General features: G+C 37.1%; 1 protein-coding gene across 5 annotated transcripts in view; it reads left to right on the forward strand.

The window, feature by feature from the left end:
• THRB (thyroid hormone receptor beta) overlaps positions 1-15,197 on the forward strand; it is a 126,046-nt gene that overhangs the window by 89,333 nt on the left and 21,516 nt on the right. Inside the window, exon 1 of one of the 5 annotated variants that reach the window (XM_039711114.1) lies at positions 6,495-6,841. The exons of the other annotated variants lie outside the window; for them this stretch is intronic. Coding sequence (XP_039567048.1) covers positions 6,514-6,841 — 328 coding nt within the window. The 5' untranslated portion in view covers positions 6,495-6,513. Of the gene's footprint in view, positions 1-6,494; positions 6,842-15,197 lie in introns of those variants that run through there. 5 annotated transcript variants of the gene reach the window in all.

A 15,197-nucleotide genomic window follows, 5' to 3' on the forward strand; every position in this document is an offset into this window, starting at 1 on the left:
TTATATCTTCTATTTAATTTAATAGCTTTGTGAAGAGCCCTTATAGCAATGTGGTGAGTACTTACTGGGGTTTTCTGTGTGATACCTAATACAAAATAATATCTCTTATTTTAGAGCTTTTAAAAAGTATTTGACTCTCTCTTTATGATCTTTGTGAGCTGATCAAAAATCTTTTCTGAACTTGGCTTTTTTTATAAAGCATATATTTGATACATTCAAAATGCAAAAACAAAAGAAAGTATTCTTTTCTACTTTCAGGGTGTTCAGCTCTCACCTGTGACTGTGTTGTTTGCCTTCTTTCTTAATATTAACCATACCCAAAGCCTCAGTAAGTGCATGTACAGAGCTCAAGTGGGACTTCTTGTTAGGAATATTCTCTGCCTCACTAGTCAGGAGAATAAACCATTTTCTCTGAGGTTGGTTATTTTGTTCACATCAGCACAGCATTGAAGGAATTCCTTTTAAGAATCACAGTTGCTAAGGTATTAGCACAAAAGTAGTGCTTAAGTTATTCTTACTCCTCTTTAAACTTGAATAAATAGTTCTTCATTGCTCTTCGCCTAAAAAATAATTACTGTATATTGGGAGGGGGGATTACAAGTTGTTTTCTTTTACTTAAGTCTTGCGTCACTCCAGGAAGAAAGATTACAGTGTCAGGCAGGATATCACCTCATGAAAAAGTTAAACTGGTCTAAGTACCTGATTTCTTTAGATTTAGTTGTGCTTTACCTCAGAATGCCTCTTTGCTAACAGATGTCAGGTGTTGATCGCTTTAACGTCTTACTAAGGGCTGTCAGGAGGTTACCAAACCCAGACAGTTCCATCCAGGAGCCTGTTAATTATGTTATGTCAAGCTAAATTAGCCTGTTTTCTGCTTGGTTTTATTTTTGAACAAATGAAACTTCTTACCTTGATGTTTTCATGTGAAGTTGAGGCAGGGAATGACTCAAAAAAGGTATATGTTTTAAGTATTGGCCATTACTTTCTCAAGAAATAAGCTCTGTAATTAACTGATGTCTGCTGACAGGGTCTTCCAATTATGATATATGGGAAGGCTTAACCAACTGGGTTGTCTGGGTCACAGTTCTGTAATTACTCTTAGTAATATTTGTTCAGGGACCATGTTAAAATTGTCCAAACTATCCAAGAATTTTGTTTGCTCATTTGTTGGTTGATGTCTCAAGGAGCAAACGCTTTCTGACAGACTGTGTGCTACCTATCCATATTATGAATAGTGCAAGAAAAAGCAAGCACAAACCCTGGAGGTGTCCCGATCAGAAAAGAGCAAGCTTCATTCTCTTTTTACCAAATTTATTCAAGGTGTCAAAAATATTTTGAGGGATAACTGGAATTGTAGTGAATCTGAACGTTTAAATATAAATGATGACATTCTTTGTTACTCAAGCAGACTAATGAATCTGAAGTATTTCAATAAAAGACACATCATACTGGCATTTTATGAGTCACAGACAAATTTAGTGTCATGTCATAACCGAGGTACAGTGGGTTTTGTGAGAGGAACAGTGAGAAATAACTAAGTTGGTACACGTGGAGAAAAGAGGTGTGCTGTTGTCTAAGATTTTTGTCTAGTTTGTACCACAGGACAGCTACTTTGAATCTTCCTTCATCTGTTGCAAACCCAAGGAATAATTTTATGTCAGAAAGATTTAGCTTTTTTTCCTTCAACTATTATAAATGTAGCATAGATAAAACGATTATTTTTTTAATGTCTTATCTTCCACTGAGACATACTCCAGGAACTGTTGAATGCTGTTGTGACTTTTCAGCACCAGAATTCCATAACCCTACCTACCCTATGATTTAGTCACAAGCAGAGTTTTCAAAATAAAATAAATACCATGAAGAGTTAATTTTCTGTTCTTGTAAATGCTTGTTCTTATTTTGGATTCTGATGTTTGAGGTTTTAGCTTAATCTCTAAGTTTGTGTAGTCCCTCATACATCTGAGGGACCATTTTGAGTCTTTGATCATAGTGCATAAAGTGAATGAATAAGGTAGTGCAAATACATTAAAGAGAGATGGTAACTCATTGTGTGGGCACTGAGATAGTTGTATTTGACAACTTATGGGTGTTGCAAAAGCCACGTTAGTAGTTTTGCTCAAAAGCTGTTGCAGTTTTCAGTATATGTTCCTTATGATATGAGAAGATTCCATTCTGTCTGGAATGCAGCCCATGTTATGAAAGTGCTGATTTGTGTTTGCTCAGAAAAGCCATAATCTAATTTCTTTTTTTTTCTCCCAAAACCATCAGAGGTGGCTGAGACAACAATAAAATCCATAAATAGGAAATATAGCAGTTATTTTGTAATGCGTTAAAATTCATTTTACAAAACTAGGAACTGATAACACAGGCATACAAAACTGTGAGGAGTTCAGAACAGTATGTTTTATCTTTACAACTACATGTTTAAATGTGCAAAATTTTTTAGTAAATCCTGGATTTTTATTCATCTTTATGCATGAAGTCTGAACAGCAACCAATATAAGATCCTTCCATTTGGTCCTTCAGAAGTGGCACTCTGCCCTGACTGATTTCTGATTTGAATTCTGTGCAATACCTCCCACGTACTGACAGTGCCGAATCTTTTAGAATGGCATGCAGGGGCCCTATCTGCAGCATTGCGATACCCAGGACTCTAGACCAGGGGTGCACAGTTTGGAAAAAGTCAGGAGAATAGGACTCTTGCAGGTAATATTCCACAGCAGATTAAATTGCACTGCATGATACTTCTTTTTTCTGCATCAGGGAACTCTGTTGGTTGGGCTGTAGCATCCAGAGGGACGCTACAGGATTTTTGTCTTTCCTTAACATTTCTGTGGGTTCATTTTGGTGGGTTTTCCAACCAAGCTAAGTCACAAGAGAAGTAAGTGCATCTTAATGGGGGTATTTCATTGTTTGTAATTAAAAATCTTAGTCATAATTTGTAAAACAGAAGTTAATGAAGAGTTGAATGGTGTAGTGTAAGGCGGTCTCTTCTGCAGATTCCCTCTTTCAGGCATTCACAGCCTGATTTCTGCCTACTGATTAATATCACTGACTGTGTTAGACTTACTTCTGATTTACACCAGGGTGAGTATATAAAAACCTTTGGGGCATTCCAGGCACAAGTTCAACAAGTAATTCCAGCCTCTTTTTAGAACAATGGGCTAACACCTTAGACTGTGAGAGGTTTGAGCTTTGGATCCTCTGCTGTTACAGTATCAAAATTTCTGGGGTTTTTTCCTGGCCTGTTTGCTTGAATTGAAGGGTTTATCCTGATGGTGATAAACTTCCATGTGTTCACATAATCAGATACATGTGAACTCATAAAATTCCAAGCGTGATATTACATTGTTGGAGGCAACAAAAGCTCAACAGGCATGATGTAAAGACACAAATATTCAAATAGGAATACAAAACAAAGAAAAACTGTTAATATCATTCTACTCTACTTTTAGACTTTTGATAAAGATACTGTCTGACTGTCTTGTATCAGACAATTTAATTCAAAGGTAGGCTAACAAATGAAATGAACCTACAGGATTGGACTCTAAAAGATTAAAATGAAAATATTTCAGGACTATTTCAGTTTTTAAAATCTTTGCAGTGTTCTTTGAACTGATTTGTTTCCAAGGGAACAACAATCTGCAGAGCTATAAATCTCTTTAATAGCAGCATATCACAGGTAAGAAACCCATATTCCCTGGCAGTGTTCATAATTTTTTGTTTGTTGGACAAGTAATTTTTCATTTTTTCCTCATCCTTCACAGTTTCATGTAATTTAATTTCCTTGTGGTGTTAGAGGAACTCTTGACAAAAATAGTACATGTGACACTTTTCTGAGCATTATTGATATAACAATAGAAAATAAGAAATAGTTGAGGGATTTATTTTGGAGCAGAAAGTAAGTCACAGGCTGTGCCGTGTTGAAATACCATTTTGTCAGGTACCATCCAGGCTGGAACAGCTCTGTCTACACAATGCTTCAGTTCTGTTTAGCTTTCCAGTCCTAAACCAAATCCAGTCAGAGGGGGAAAAAAACAAGAAAATAAAAGATTTGTGGAAATTTTGACTTTACTGGCAAAGCAAATCCACATAGGAAAAATTCTCACTGAGAATTTAAAGCCCAGCTCTCCAAAGCTTTTCTGGGAGGTGTAGAAGTACCTAGGTATTGTGTTTTGCTAACCTGTAAAACACAGCCTCACCTCTGTGGGAGCTCTACATAAGTTCCTGTTGGCAGTACAGGGGATCTTTTCGTGGTAAATGAACAACCCGGGTACGGGACTTGGGAATGCTTTATTGGGAGCATGGAGAAGTAAACTCAGCAAGCTGTATATGTTACATACACTACAGCATTACCAACCCATCCCCTCAGTGGGAATGGTTTGGGTGTTTCAGTAGAAACAATATTGCAGAATTTCTTGAATGAAACACAAGCATTTTTTATGAAGTGCTGAACATCCATTATTGAAAAATCAGATTTTCATGAGACATGCTTTTTATCACAGACAAACTCACTGTTTTTAAAAGCTAGATGATGGGCCTGAACTAAAATGAAAATTAACTTTTATTGTGTGCTTTTTCACACTGTATTTTACGGTGGTATTTGTTGAGTTAGACAATGGTAAAAGAATGAGAGTTCATGAGGGTTTTACTTGTTGGATTTCAGTAACTGTTTGTGGTCTTCATGAAATAAAATGTTTAAATTATTAGAGTTTTAGGAGAACAAGTTCATTTTGGAAGCAACTTCATTGACTTCAGTAGCACTGATCTCAGTAGAGTTCAGTTTGACTTTCCAAATGTATTATTATTTTATGAGCAAGTTAATAAGACATTCATGTTAAAGTTGCTTCTTTTATAGTTAGAGAGGAAAAAAGAACTCCAAGTATTAATTTTAACTTCTCTGATCATTGGAAGGACTTGTCCTGAATTTGGTATTTAATCAGACATTAACTAGAAATGCTGCTTTTTTTGATAGGTTAGTTACAGTTATATGTTGGAAGGGAAAATGTCTCTCTCTTGGCTGTTTTTAGTAGTCTGAAATATTTAGCAATATCAGATAGGGAAAAATATGGATATGTCATGCCCAGTTCTTACCTATTGCACTGAACTTTTGAAGACTATTTTAGAGTATGTTCATCAAGATTGTTAAATGTGTGCTTAAGATCCTAGAAGAAAAAGGGCCAAGTTACACAGTAGTTTTAGCAATTCTGTAGTTTAAAATGAGTGAAATAAGAAAGCTCTTATTATCAAATCAGTAATAACTAAACTCCCTAATAATAAGAGCAGATATTAGAAAGGGATACCAGTTTATTACTGACTTCACAATTTTTACTGTATCTTAGCTGTGCTGTAAAGAAAAAACACATTTTTCCTCATAAAAAAACCAAATAGCAGTTAAAATAAGTTAAAAATAAAATAATTTTTTTTAGATCAAAAAAGAATGGCTGATCAAAGAAGGTGTAATAACCATAGTGAAGCTTGGGGTGCATTAAGCCATTAAAATATCATACAGTTTTTGTTGTGGTGGCATTGTCATGTTCATAGTTCATAGGTGAGTCAAAATGAGCAAAAAATGTTCGTTCCTTTTTTCACTCTGTTATCAGAAAAAAGCTCTTCTAAAAGTACTTCATTAATGAAACAGGAAAGATAACAAAGCAGAATAGCAAGGCAATTAGCTTATTGATAATATTTAAGCAGTGTTCTTTTTGCTGATTATATTATTTTGAAGTTTCCCACCTGTTGAACTCAAAAGAAATTACTTCTTGAAATCACTGAAGTTTAGAAAAGCCGCTTCCCGTAAATTCATTATCAGGCAGTGGGGAGGATTGTGTATGTGTGGATGGCTGGGGAGATTCATGCATGTAATTCTGTAAAACAAAATCAATAAAGCTGATGACAGATTAAGTTGCTAAATTTTGTAACACTAGACTACTGTTTGGGTCATCAGCACAGCACTATTGGATTTTCTATGGTTTAATGCTGAAAAACAGGATTATTGATTTTAGGATTTTCAGCGTATCCCCTCTGGGAGTTCTTAAGCAGTCTTTATAATTCTTCACACTTAAGTTGACAACTACAGTGACATAACTGTGTCCTTGCCTTAGTAATCGTTTTCTAATCATATTGGAAAAGGCTGGAAATGGTTTATAAAATGATTATTCCAGACAAACAGGGGAACAGGAGGGTTGTCAGGATGTCACTTCTTTGTCTGGTGGTCATTGCTACCTGACTGCCATCTTCCCTTGGAATTAACTTACAGTCACAGATTAAGACCTTTGACTGTCATAAATCTGCTTCCCAATATGTTTGACTGGCAGGGGAGTTCACAAGCCGTCCCAATATAAATAGGATTTTAGCACATCAGGTGCTGCTCAAAGTAAAACGGGCTGTTTTGCAGTCGACTTTGTTGGTGTATATTCATTGCTCCTTTCCCGACCCATGTGTATGCATGCCTGCGTGTGTATGCATGTGTGTGTGTACGTAAAGTAGAAGCTGAGATAGGCTAACAAAATGAACTACTGTATGCAAGAAATATATGAAGTGCACCCAGCTGCTGGTAGCAATTGCTACATGCAGTCCACTGATTATTGCACATATATCGAAGATAATCAGGGTTACAGCAGTTGTGATGCTCAGGTCCTGCACAGTAACAACATATATATGGAACAGGCCTGGGCGGTGAATCAGCCTTATACCTGTAGTTACCCTGGAAACGTGTTTAAAAGCGAGTACTCTGACATGGACATGGCCCTGAATCAGTACAACCAACCTGAATTTTTCACAGAAGAAAAACCTACTTTTTCTCAAGTGCAGTCGCCATCGTACTCTCAGAAGAAAGGTAGGGGCATTTTATTTAAATAACAAAAAAAATATAATCTCTCTTTTTGTTTTTGTTTTGCTTTAAACTTACAGTTGCATCAGTTGGCTCAAATGCATCTTTGAATGTGAAGGCTGCCTGTTCAAAATTGAAAGCAGCAGTAACATAGGTTGCTAGGTGATTGTAAGGTTTTCGGAGAGCGATGAGGATTTCCAAGCACTTTTTCTTAATATATAAGAGACATTTGCAAGTATATTGCTTTTTTTTTCTGCTTTCCTGGGCTATTAAGTTCCTTTGCTATTCACCAGTGAGCTTGATAAGAAAGTTTCTCTCCTGAAATGTCATCATTATATATTCTGCATCTTAAAGCTATGTTTCTGTTTACATACAAACTGTGTAAGTCCGTGTTTTCAGTAAATGTGAACTCTGTTTGCTCAGCAACTCAGGAAAAAGATTTTGAAAATAGGACTGTAAATATGTATGGGAAAATGTGTTTGAGTTACTGTCTTCTAAGTGAACACCATGAGTTTTTGATTATGCAGAGCAAAAAAGACTGAAAATTCAAGAATATATCTATGCAAGAAAGATGACTTTGAATCCAAAAGGTTGATCTAACCAATACATTTGTGAGACAAATGCAATGTCTGCTCCCTAGGGGTTAAATTATTGCCAGTTTTTAGAATTCATTATTTTGATTTTAAGAAAGCAAATGAGATTTTAAAAGAGCCCAAAATACTAACAAACACTTGGAAATGTTTTCAGTGCTGCTTGTTTTGAACTCGGTAACCCAACTTACGCATACGAAGTATACATTCTCTGTGTTTGTTTAAAATCACATTATTAAAGAAGAAAAAAAACCTGTATGTTATACCAAAATAATATCATTTGCTGGTCAGACCAGATTTTCTGTATGCAGTTTTCCAAAGTCCAGATGAATCTGATGTAACTAGAGAGATAAAGAAAACACCATTTACTACTTTTGAAGTATCTTTGTAGTGAAAAGCAGACTGTTTATTTTTATTAACTACATGGAAAACTGAAGTATTTTCCTTTGGGCAGAAAATACTCATTAACCCTTGATGCAATAAATCTCTGTGATTGATAGAAAAATGTCTTAATTTTATACATTGAGCAGCATCATATTTCACAATAAAGAAAATTATTTTTTAAATCCTTCTTGGAAGTTGTAATAGTATGATCAAATTGTAGGCTAAATGTAGTTTACATAATGCATGTTTTTGTGTTGTGCAACATTTTAAATGTTTTTTAAGGCTATTTATCTGTTGTTGGGTTTTAATTAATGAATTCATAGCCTTTGTAGACTTTCCCATGCCTCGTTTTTGGTTAAGGGAAAAGTATATTTTGGGATTAACTTCGAAAAAATAAAGACTTGCTGTTGCAAAGTCTCTGAAGGAATGCATTTTTCATAATAGTAGAGCCTATAAATAATACTTAGTACACCTAGATCAGGGCTTTAAGTAATTTCAGTGCTCAGACACCCAACATCTCCCCTGTATAAAGTTTTTGAACTTGTTTGTTTGAAAGAATAGAGTTGTTTCCAAAAACATTTTGCATGCCCTTATTTTTTACCACCTCAGTTTCACTAAGAAATGGTGGTAAATTTCCGTGGAAGCCAGCTCTCTAGCAGGCTTCTAATTGATCATTCACAGAGACTGAGCAACGTGTTTTGGGATTCTTTAGAGCCTTATTACTGTGATAATCAATAAAAAGTGGCCTCCCTTCTGTCAAACCTTTGCAAATGTTGACTTTGTTAAGCAGAAGAGATCTAAACTGCATGGAACATGTGCATCTTCTCTTTTCTTCTTTTTTTTTTTTTAATTTCCATCTTTTAAGCAAGCTATCGTAAAACTAACAAATCTTTTAATCCTGTCCTAAGAACAGAAGGCTTTTCACAGGGCATGTGTGTCTGTATTGATCCAGGATTGATTGGGGGAGCGAGTGAGTTTGTTAGAGAAGCCTTGATAATAGCCCATTAAAGCAAAATTAATTCCCTAAACAGGTGTTCAAGAGGAGTCTTGATTGTTGCAGTTGGTATTTTTGTTAGTCCCCTGAAATTTGTCATGATCTTAATAATATGCTGTTCAGATCAGATTGTACTTTACAGTAGCACATAGGCAGCAACTGTTACTTGCTGCCTGTCAGAGCTTTTGCTAGTTACTAAATGGTTAAAGTTGTTTTCCCTCTGGGAAGAAAAAAAAATCAACATTTTATATGTTGAAAGGCTTGTAATTTGTGAAAGGGTATTTAATTACTTCTCTATTTTATGTCACTTTGAACAAATTCAGAAAATAACTTGAAAAACAACAACCAAAGACCCCAGCAATGTGTCATTAAGGGGGGAGGGGAGCATTTATAAAGCATAGCCAGTTATTCTAAATATCAGAAAGCTGCTTCAGTTATTCCAGTACATTAAAAACTATTATTTCCTGACTATATGTCAGAAATTCTGATGAAAGAATTAACTTTTAAAGAAAAGAATTGTAGTCCAGAAAATCGGGAGGCGGAGATGTGGGTTTAGCTTTGCATCTACTTGTTGCTCCATTACCTTTTGTGCTCTGGTGTACACCGTTAAAAGGTGACAGCGCAACATTTGTGCAAGAGCTTACTGTTTTATTAAGGAAGCCCTTTCGGACCTGATCCTGCCCTAGGAAACAGACACTTTGTTTTCTGCGTAATGCTGTGAAATCTGATAAGCAGAACAGTTGTGAGAACGAGGTGCTATTCTCAGTTTTGTCCCAAAGAGCTTAAACTGGAATATTTTCCCCCTCACGCAGTGAGCTTGCAGCATTGCCTGCTGGATGGGTGATGCTCAGGGGCAGCCTGTGCCCCCCTGCCCCTGTGCAGAGGCTGAGCAGACAGGTAAAAATGTCCCTGGATCTCCTCACACCACCTATGCTGTGAGGAGGAGTACCCAGTGACAGGGAGGAGATAAAGCAGTTAGAAAGGTACAAAAGAAATACGTACAGGAGTCCAGAAACATCAGTCTCCCCACACTAGGTGTCTGCACAGTATTTTGGACATTTGAACAATGTGGGAGAAATGTCTGCAAAGTTAAAACTGGGATGAGACTTGGCTGTTCACTTTCCTTTGCATGGTGATTTCTCGGACACTGTTAATGAAAAATGTCCACAGGTGTCTGTGAGGTTAGGCTTTAACTTCAGATTCTGTGGGGCAGAGAGCAGTAAGCAGAGGCTGCCCCCCAAGCCAAGGCTTTGCAGGGGGGAATTCTTGAGTTTAGGCTGTAGCAGAGCCAGCTTCTCATCCCTGCAGCTCACCTTGCTTCCCAGATACCAATGAGATACCAGTGAGGTTAATGCCATGTTTGGAAAGGCTCTTGGTATGGTGTGAGAACGGGGCTTTGAAAGTTCTTGTTATTGTTGTTATTTTTATAATTGAATTTGCCATAATTATTTCTCTCTATTTTTTCTCAGACAGTTAAGGTGCAGCTGAGAATATGTAGTGTGTGAGTGCTACAGTATGCAACAGAATTAGCCCAAACTGAGTTCTCAGCAGTGTGAGAACATTAAAGTACTTTCTAAATAGCTAAGAAAAAGTAACATGAAGCTTATGCCAAAATGTCATCTCATCAATGCAGGGAGTGTGTGTGCATATAATCAATTTACAGAAACACTGAGAATTTGTCATCCTGGCCTTTGCAGCAGAGAAGCTCCCAGTATGTTAACAATTATTCAAGCTTAAAAATATTAATTTTGCTCTTGACCACCCATCTAAGGAAATAGCACTAAGAAAAATTGCATAATCCATTGCATAAATCATTATGCATTTGGAGTTATGTTTCTTTCATAACAAAAGTCAATGGAAATAATGTGTTTTCATCTCCTTTACTGTAACCTTTCTGCAACCAGATGAAGGATGAAAAAGTGAAGTTATACTTTGCTTTGTTCAGTGAGGCTTAGATTTCCAAACAAATAACTTTCTCGCAGTACTGTCTCCAGTACTGTCTCCAAAAACATTTAAATAATTTGAGGGGTGGGGAAACTGCATGATTTGACCCTTAAAGTGATGTATTTTGTACCAGTAGTTGGTAATGGCTGCAGGTACAGTACTGATTGCAGAGGTTTAAGTGACAACACAGTTTGGGCTAAGATGTTTTCAGCACATTCTCTACAAAATTTTGTTGATAAGGTTTCTGACTCAGCCTAAAGAGCAGAGCTAATGCACTGAAAAGTCATGGGGAGAAAAAGGACTATAAAATGCTTCAGATATGATCTTTGCAAAACCTTTTGCCAAATTTTAGTAATTTCATAAATCAAAGAATGTCAACAAAGATCAAAATTGAGGACATGCAAGCCAGTTAGCTAACAAGAAAAGTGTGAATCTGCTCAGCAACATTCTCGGTGCTTCCAAGCTTGAAGGAGAAATAAGCCATTTTTCTCAGTGGGAGTAATTTAAAGAAAGTGGGAGACAAGGATCAGTGTATCTGCCCAGCCTTTCAGATCCATGTTGATAATAGCACAAATAAGAATGGAGTATGCTTTTTCTCTGTTGGGTCTATGCTTTCACCAACACTCCATTTAAGCTTTTTCTGCACAAGTATGTCCAGGATGATGCGTGGCTGGTCCTTGTAATTTTTTGTAATTTGTAAAGAGTTCAAGGTGACTGTGAAAGCAGTAGAACAGCAGTATAAAATTACATTTCAGTTTTAATACAGTTGAGAATTCTCAAGGTAGTAATTAATTTCATCTTTTTCATTTTCATACTGTAGTGTCTAGTAAGTGAATACCAGCTTACTGGTAAATCCTAACTCCTTATTTTAGTGAGTGGTCTCTAGTCATGTAAACCATACCAGAGGGGAGAAAGAAAGATTTCAGGGAATATATTTAATACATGACTCTGCCAGTGTACACTGAAAATTAAAGTACTGAATAATGATATTGAAGTGTAACTGTCCTTCTGCAATAGCAAAAAATGGCATTTTCTGCCTTCAAGCTATAAATCTATGGTGGATTAAGAAGAAGCTAATAATGAACATCTGGCAGACAGGCATAATTTGTTTGCATCGGTGTTACTCATATCCCAGTTTGGTAGTCAAATACCATTTGGTTATACAATTTTTTAAAGGTGGGGATTAATTCCCTGGGCAAATATCACATTATCTGTACAGATCTGGAGACATACAGTATGTGCAATGATACTTTAGCAAAACTGAAATTGGTTCTTTACTTTTCTTAAAAGATGTGTTTTGTTGTTAATGTTTTTAATATATACCAGGTACAGAGGAAGAAGAAACACAATAATTTTCAGAGTTTTTTTATAATTTAAATAGTTTTTCTTGGCTTTGTTGAATGGAGGAATAGGCACTGAGTGTCTCCCCAGCCTGTTACACTGTGCAGGGTCATATATGGTGCTTTAAGTCATCATTCCTGCAAATGGTAATTCAAGAGTGCATGCATACAGTATTAATGGAGGAGAACCTCAGATGACTGCATGGGGTAGCAGATCTCCTTCTGTCCTTATGGCTGCTTGGGGCAGACCCATTGTGCATTTTCCTGTTGAAGGGAATTGTTTGCTGCCATGCCTCTACAAAGCTACACTAGTGATTTAGATTGCTCTCAAGACTGGCTATAATAGATTATATGACATATTCTTCTAGAGAGGGGCAAGTGGTCCTGCTGTGTGCTTAGCCTTGCCAAGACAGTAAGATTAGGCAGACGGGCAGGTGGGAGTCTGGGAACCAAAGGTGTTACTTTAGGCTACAGGGGAAACACAAGACATGGCAGATCAAGGTCATTCACTGCTATTCTCCACTCAAAATAAAGATCCCAGGTGGGCATTGGGTTGAACAATGTCAGCTCATACTTGACAGATAATTAACTTGGAGGTTCACATGGGATGCAACAAACAACAGTCCTTGAGGATACTGAGTACAGCAGATAGAGACTTGAAACAAGGAACAATATTGCTTGTTTTTGTACAATTCAGTGAGGTTCGTGTTGCTCTTGAACAGTTTCTCTTAGCTAATTACTTAAAAGGTTTTGACCAAGAAATAAAAGATAAATTATGATCACCTGAAATAGGAATATACCTGATGTTTTCATGAGATTTATCAGACATTCTTCTTTAGTAAAAGAGCACCAGTGTTACTCTGTCCAGACAGCATCTTCTTTTCCACATAGGCATTTTTATCTTTGCTTCAGTGTTATTACACACACATGAAGCAAAAGTACTTGTTGATATGAGGGACAAGTTACTAATAGTGGTGCAAATAGTGAGACAAGTCTGTTGCTCTTCTCCTTCCTCAAAACATCTAACAGACAACTCTGCTGCCATCCATGGCTTCTCCAAGAATCTCCACTGCACTATTCATTTCTTCCATGCTGGTACCATGTTTAGAAAAACAGTGTTGAATTTCTTCTTGCTAATGCTGTTTCTAACTCTGAGAAGGAGAAAAAAAATGTACTGAGTCTGTTTATCTGCACATTTTTCAAATGAAATTGTATTGAATTTATACAGAGGTCATACAGGATGTTTGCCACCACTAGAAATTACTTAGAATAGACATTAGTGTTTGTAAGAATTGAATGTAAATCCACTTAGTCCTTTTTCAGTTATTTCTGTCTGAATTGTATCTTTTAAAAATACTACTGAAGGTCCAGTCTTCCCAGTCTAACTGTTTCTGACCCCATTAGCTGTTGGAAGAAGTGTTAAAAATACAGAAAACTGTAATGGAAAGAAAAGATATATGTGTATTGCAGACTTGTGTTGCCAGTGATTTCTTTGAATAAGATTTTTCTATTCATGTTGAAGCACTAGAAGAGTTCCAGGTGTGTACTTCCCTTGTGACATGGAGTCAATCTGTGGAAGTACTGAACAGAATATTTAGCTATGTTAAGTAGGTGGCACTTAATGCTTCTGATGCAAGAAACTGGCAATGTGGTCGCATGTAAGGATGCCATTTTTGATTTCTGATTAGGAGTGCCCCTAGGAGATTTTGTGTTCTGCCAGATTGGAAACTTTATATTGGATAAAGTCACGAAACTCCAGGAGGGAGATGGACAGCAGTGATCATAAGCATGACCTACTGTATATATTTAAGGAAGCAGCTTAGACAAGTGTCTCCTGTTCCTCCAGTAGAACAAGTTGCCATTGCATAAGCAGCACTAACCAGCTTGTATAATTAATGAAATATCAAGGCATTTAACTCAAAAACAATTCTTGAGGAAGCTAACCAGGGATACTGAATTTTTGAGGATGTAGTTTATGCTTACAAAGACTATTTCATGAATAGCAGTAACCAGCAAAAACAAGAAGCTGTGGATCTTTACAATAAATTTAGGGGAAAATTCTGCATCCCTTTGCTGCGTCTTCTGCCCACTCTGTCAGCTCTGTGTTGTGTATGTGTTGCATGTGCAGAGGCAGGTGTGAGCAGAGTGGGGGCAGGATGGAGATAATAGCCTCTGCTAATCCCCCACTGACATGGTGTCTATTAGGAGTCAGTGATGTAATTAGAGTTGAAACCCTGCTGTCTCTCATCTCGCAATGTCACATGGCCACCAGTCTATCCAAGCATAACTTGTTCATCATGGAGAAATGTAGCCTGAATATAAATCTGCTCTTTTGCTGTCTTGTAGACTGGTTTGATACAACATTAAGGTCGTAGCTCATTTCCCCACTCCCCTTTCAGAATATTGGCAGACCTGAGATGCCTGTATCCAGGAATAACTTCCCAATTACTACTGCTTCCTTGTTTTAGAGAAGAGGGATATGTGTTCCTCTATAATTTGAGGTTGTCATAATTATACTCAAATTAGGCCATACAAATACTACTTGCCTTTTTTACTTTCTCCTGATTTACTCACCAGACTCCATAAAGTTTAAGCTCAGTTAACTTTAAGTGTTTTGTCTAATTTGGACTTTTCTTTCTGGAGAGCCTCTGGAAGTATAGCCTTAGGAAAGCATTTGAATTTAAACTGTTACTGAGCTGACCCTCTAGCATGTTAGTTGCAGGAAGATGATGGCCACTCTTCTTGAAGCATCCTGCAACAGCCTTCTATTGCCCTGAGTCTTGCTGGTTGCCCTCCAAGTGAGAGTCCCCAAGCTGTTCCAACCCATACTGCTGTGAGGGCTGCATAAAGACATCATCCTCCATGTCTAACCTTATGTGTGGTGATACAGATGGATTCAGCAAGCCAGTGGTAAGGGATAGTGTTACAGGCAGCTCTTCCAAAAGGCTCTTCTTCATTGCACTCAAAAATTCCACTCAGACAGCTGGCAGTTGATGCAAAACTGGGAGGAGTGACTGGAACACCAGATGGGTGTGCTACCCATTCAGAGCCACCTAGGCAGGCTAGGAAAATGGGATGAGAGGAACCTCTTGAAGTTCATCAAAGGGAAA

This window comes from Passer montanus, unplaced genomic scaffold (assembly GCF_014805655.1).
Source record: "Passer montanus isolate IOZ18808 unplaced genomic scaffold, ASM1480565v1 scaffold10, whole genome shotgun sequence".
Classification (NCBI taxonomy): Eukaryota; Metazoa; Chordata; class Aves; order Passeriformes; family Passeridae; genus Passer; species Passer montanus.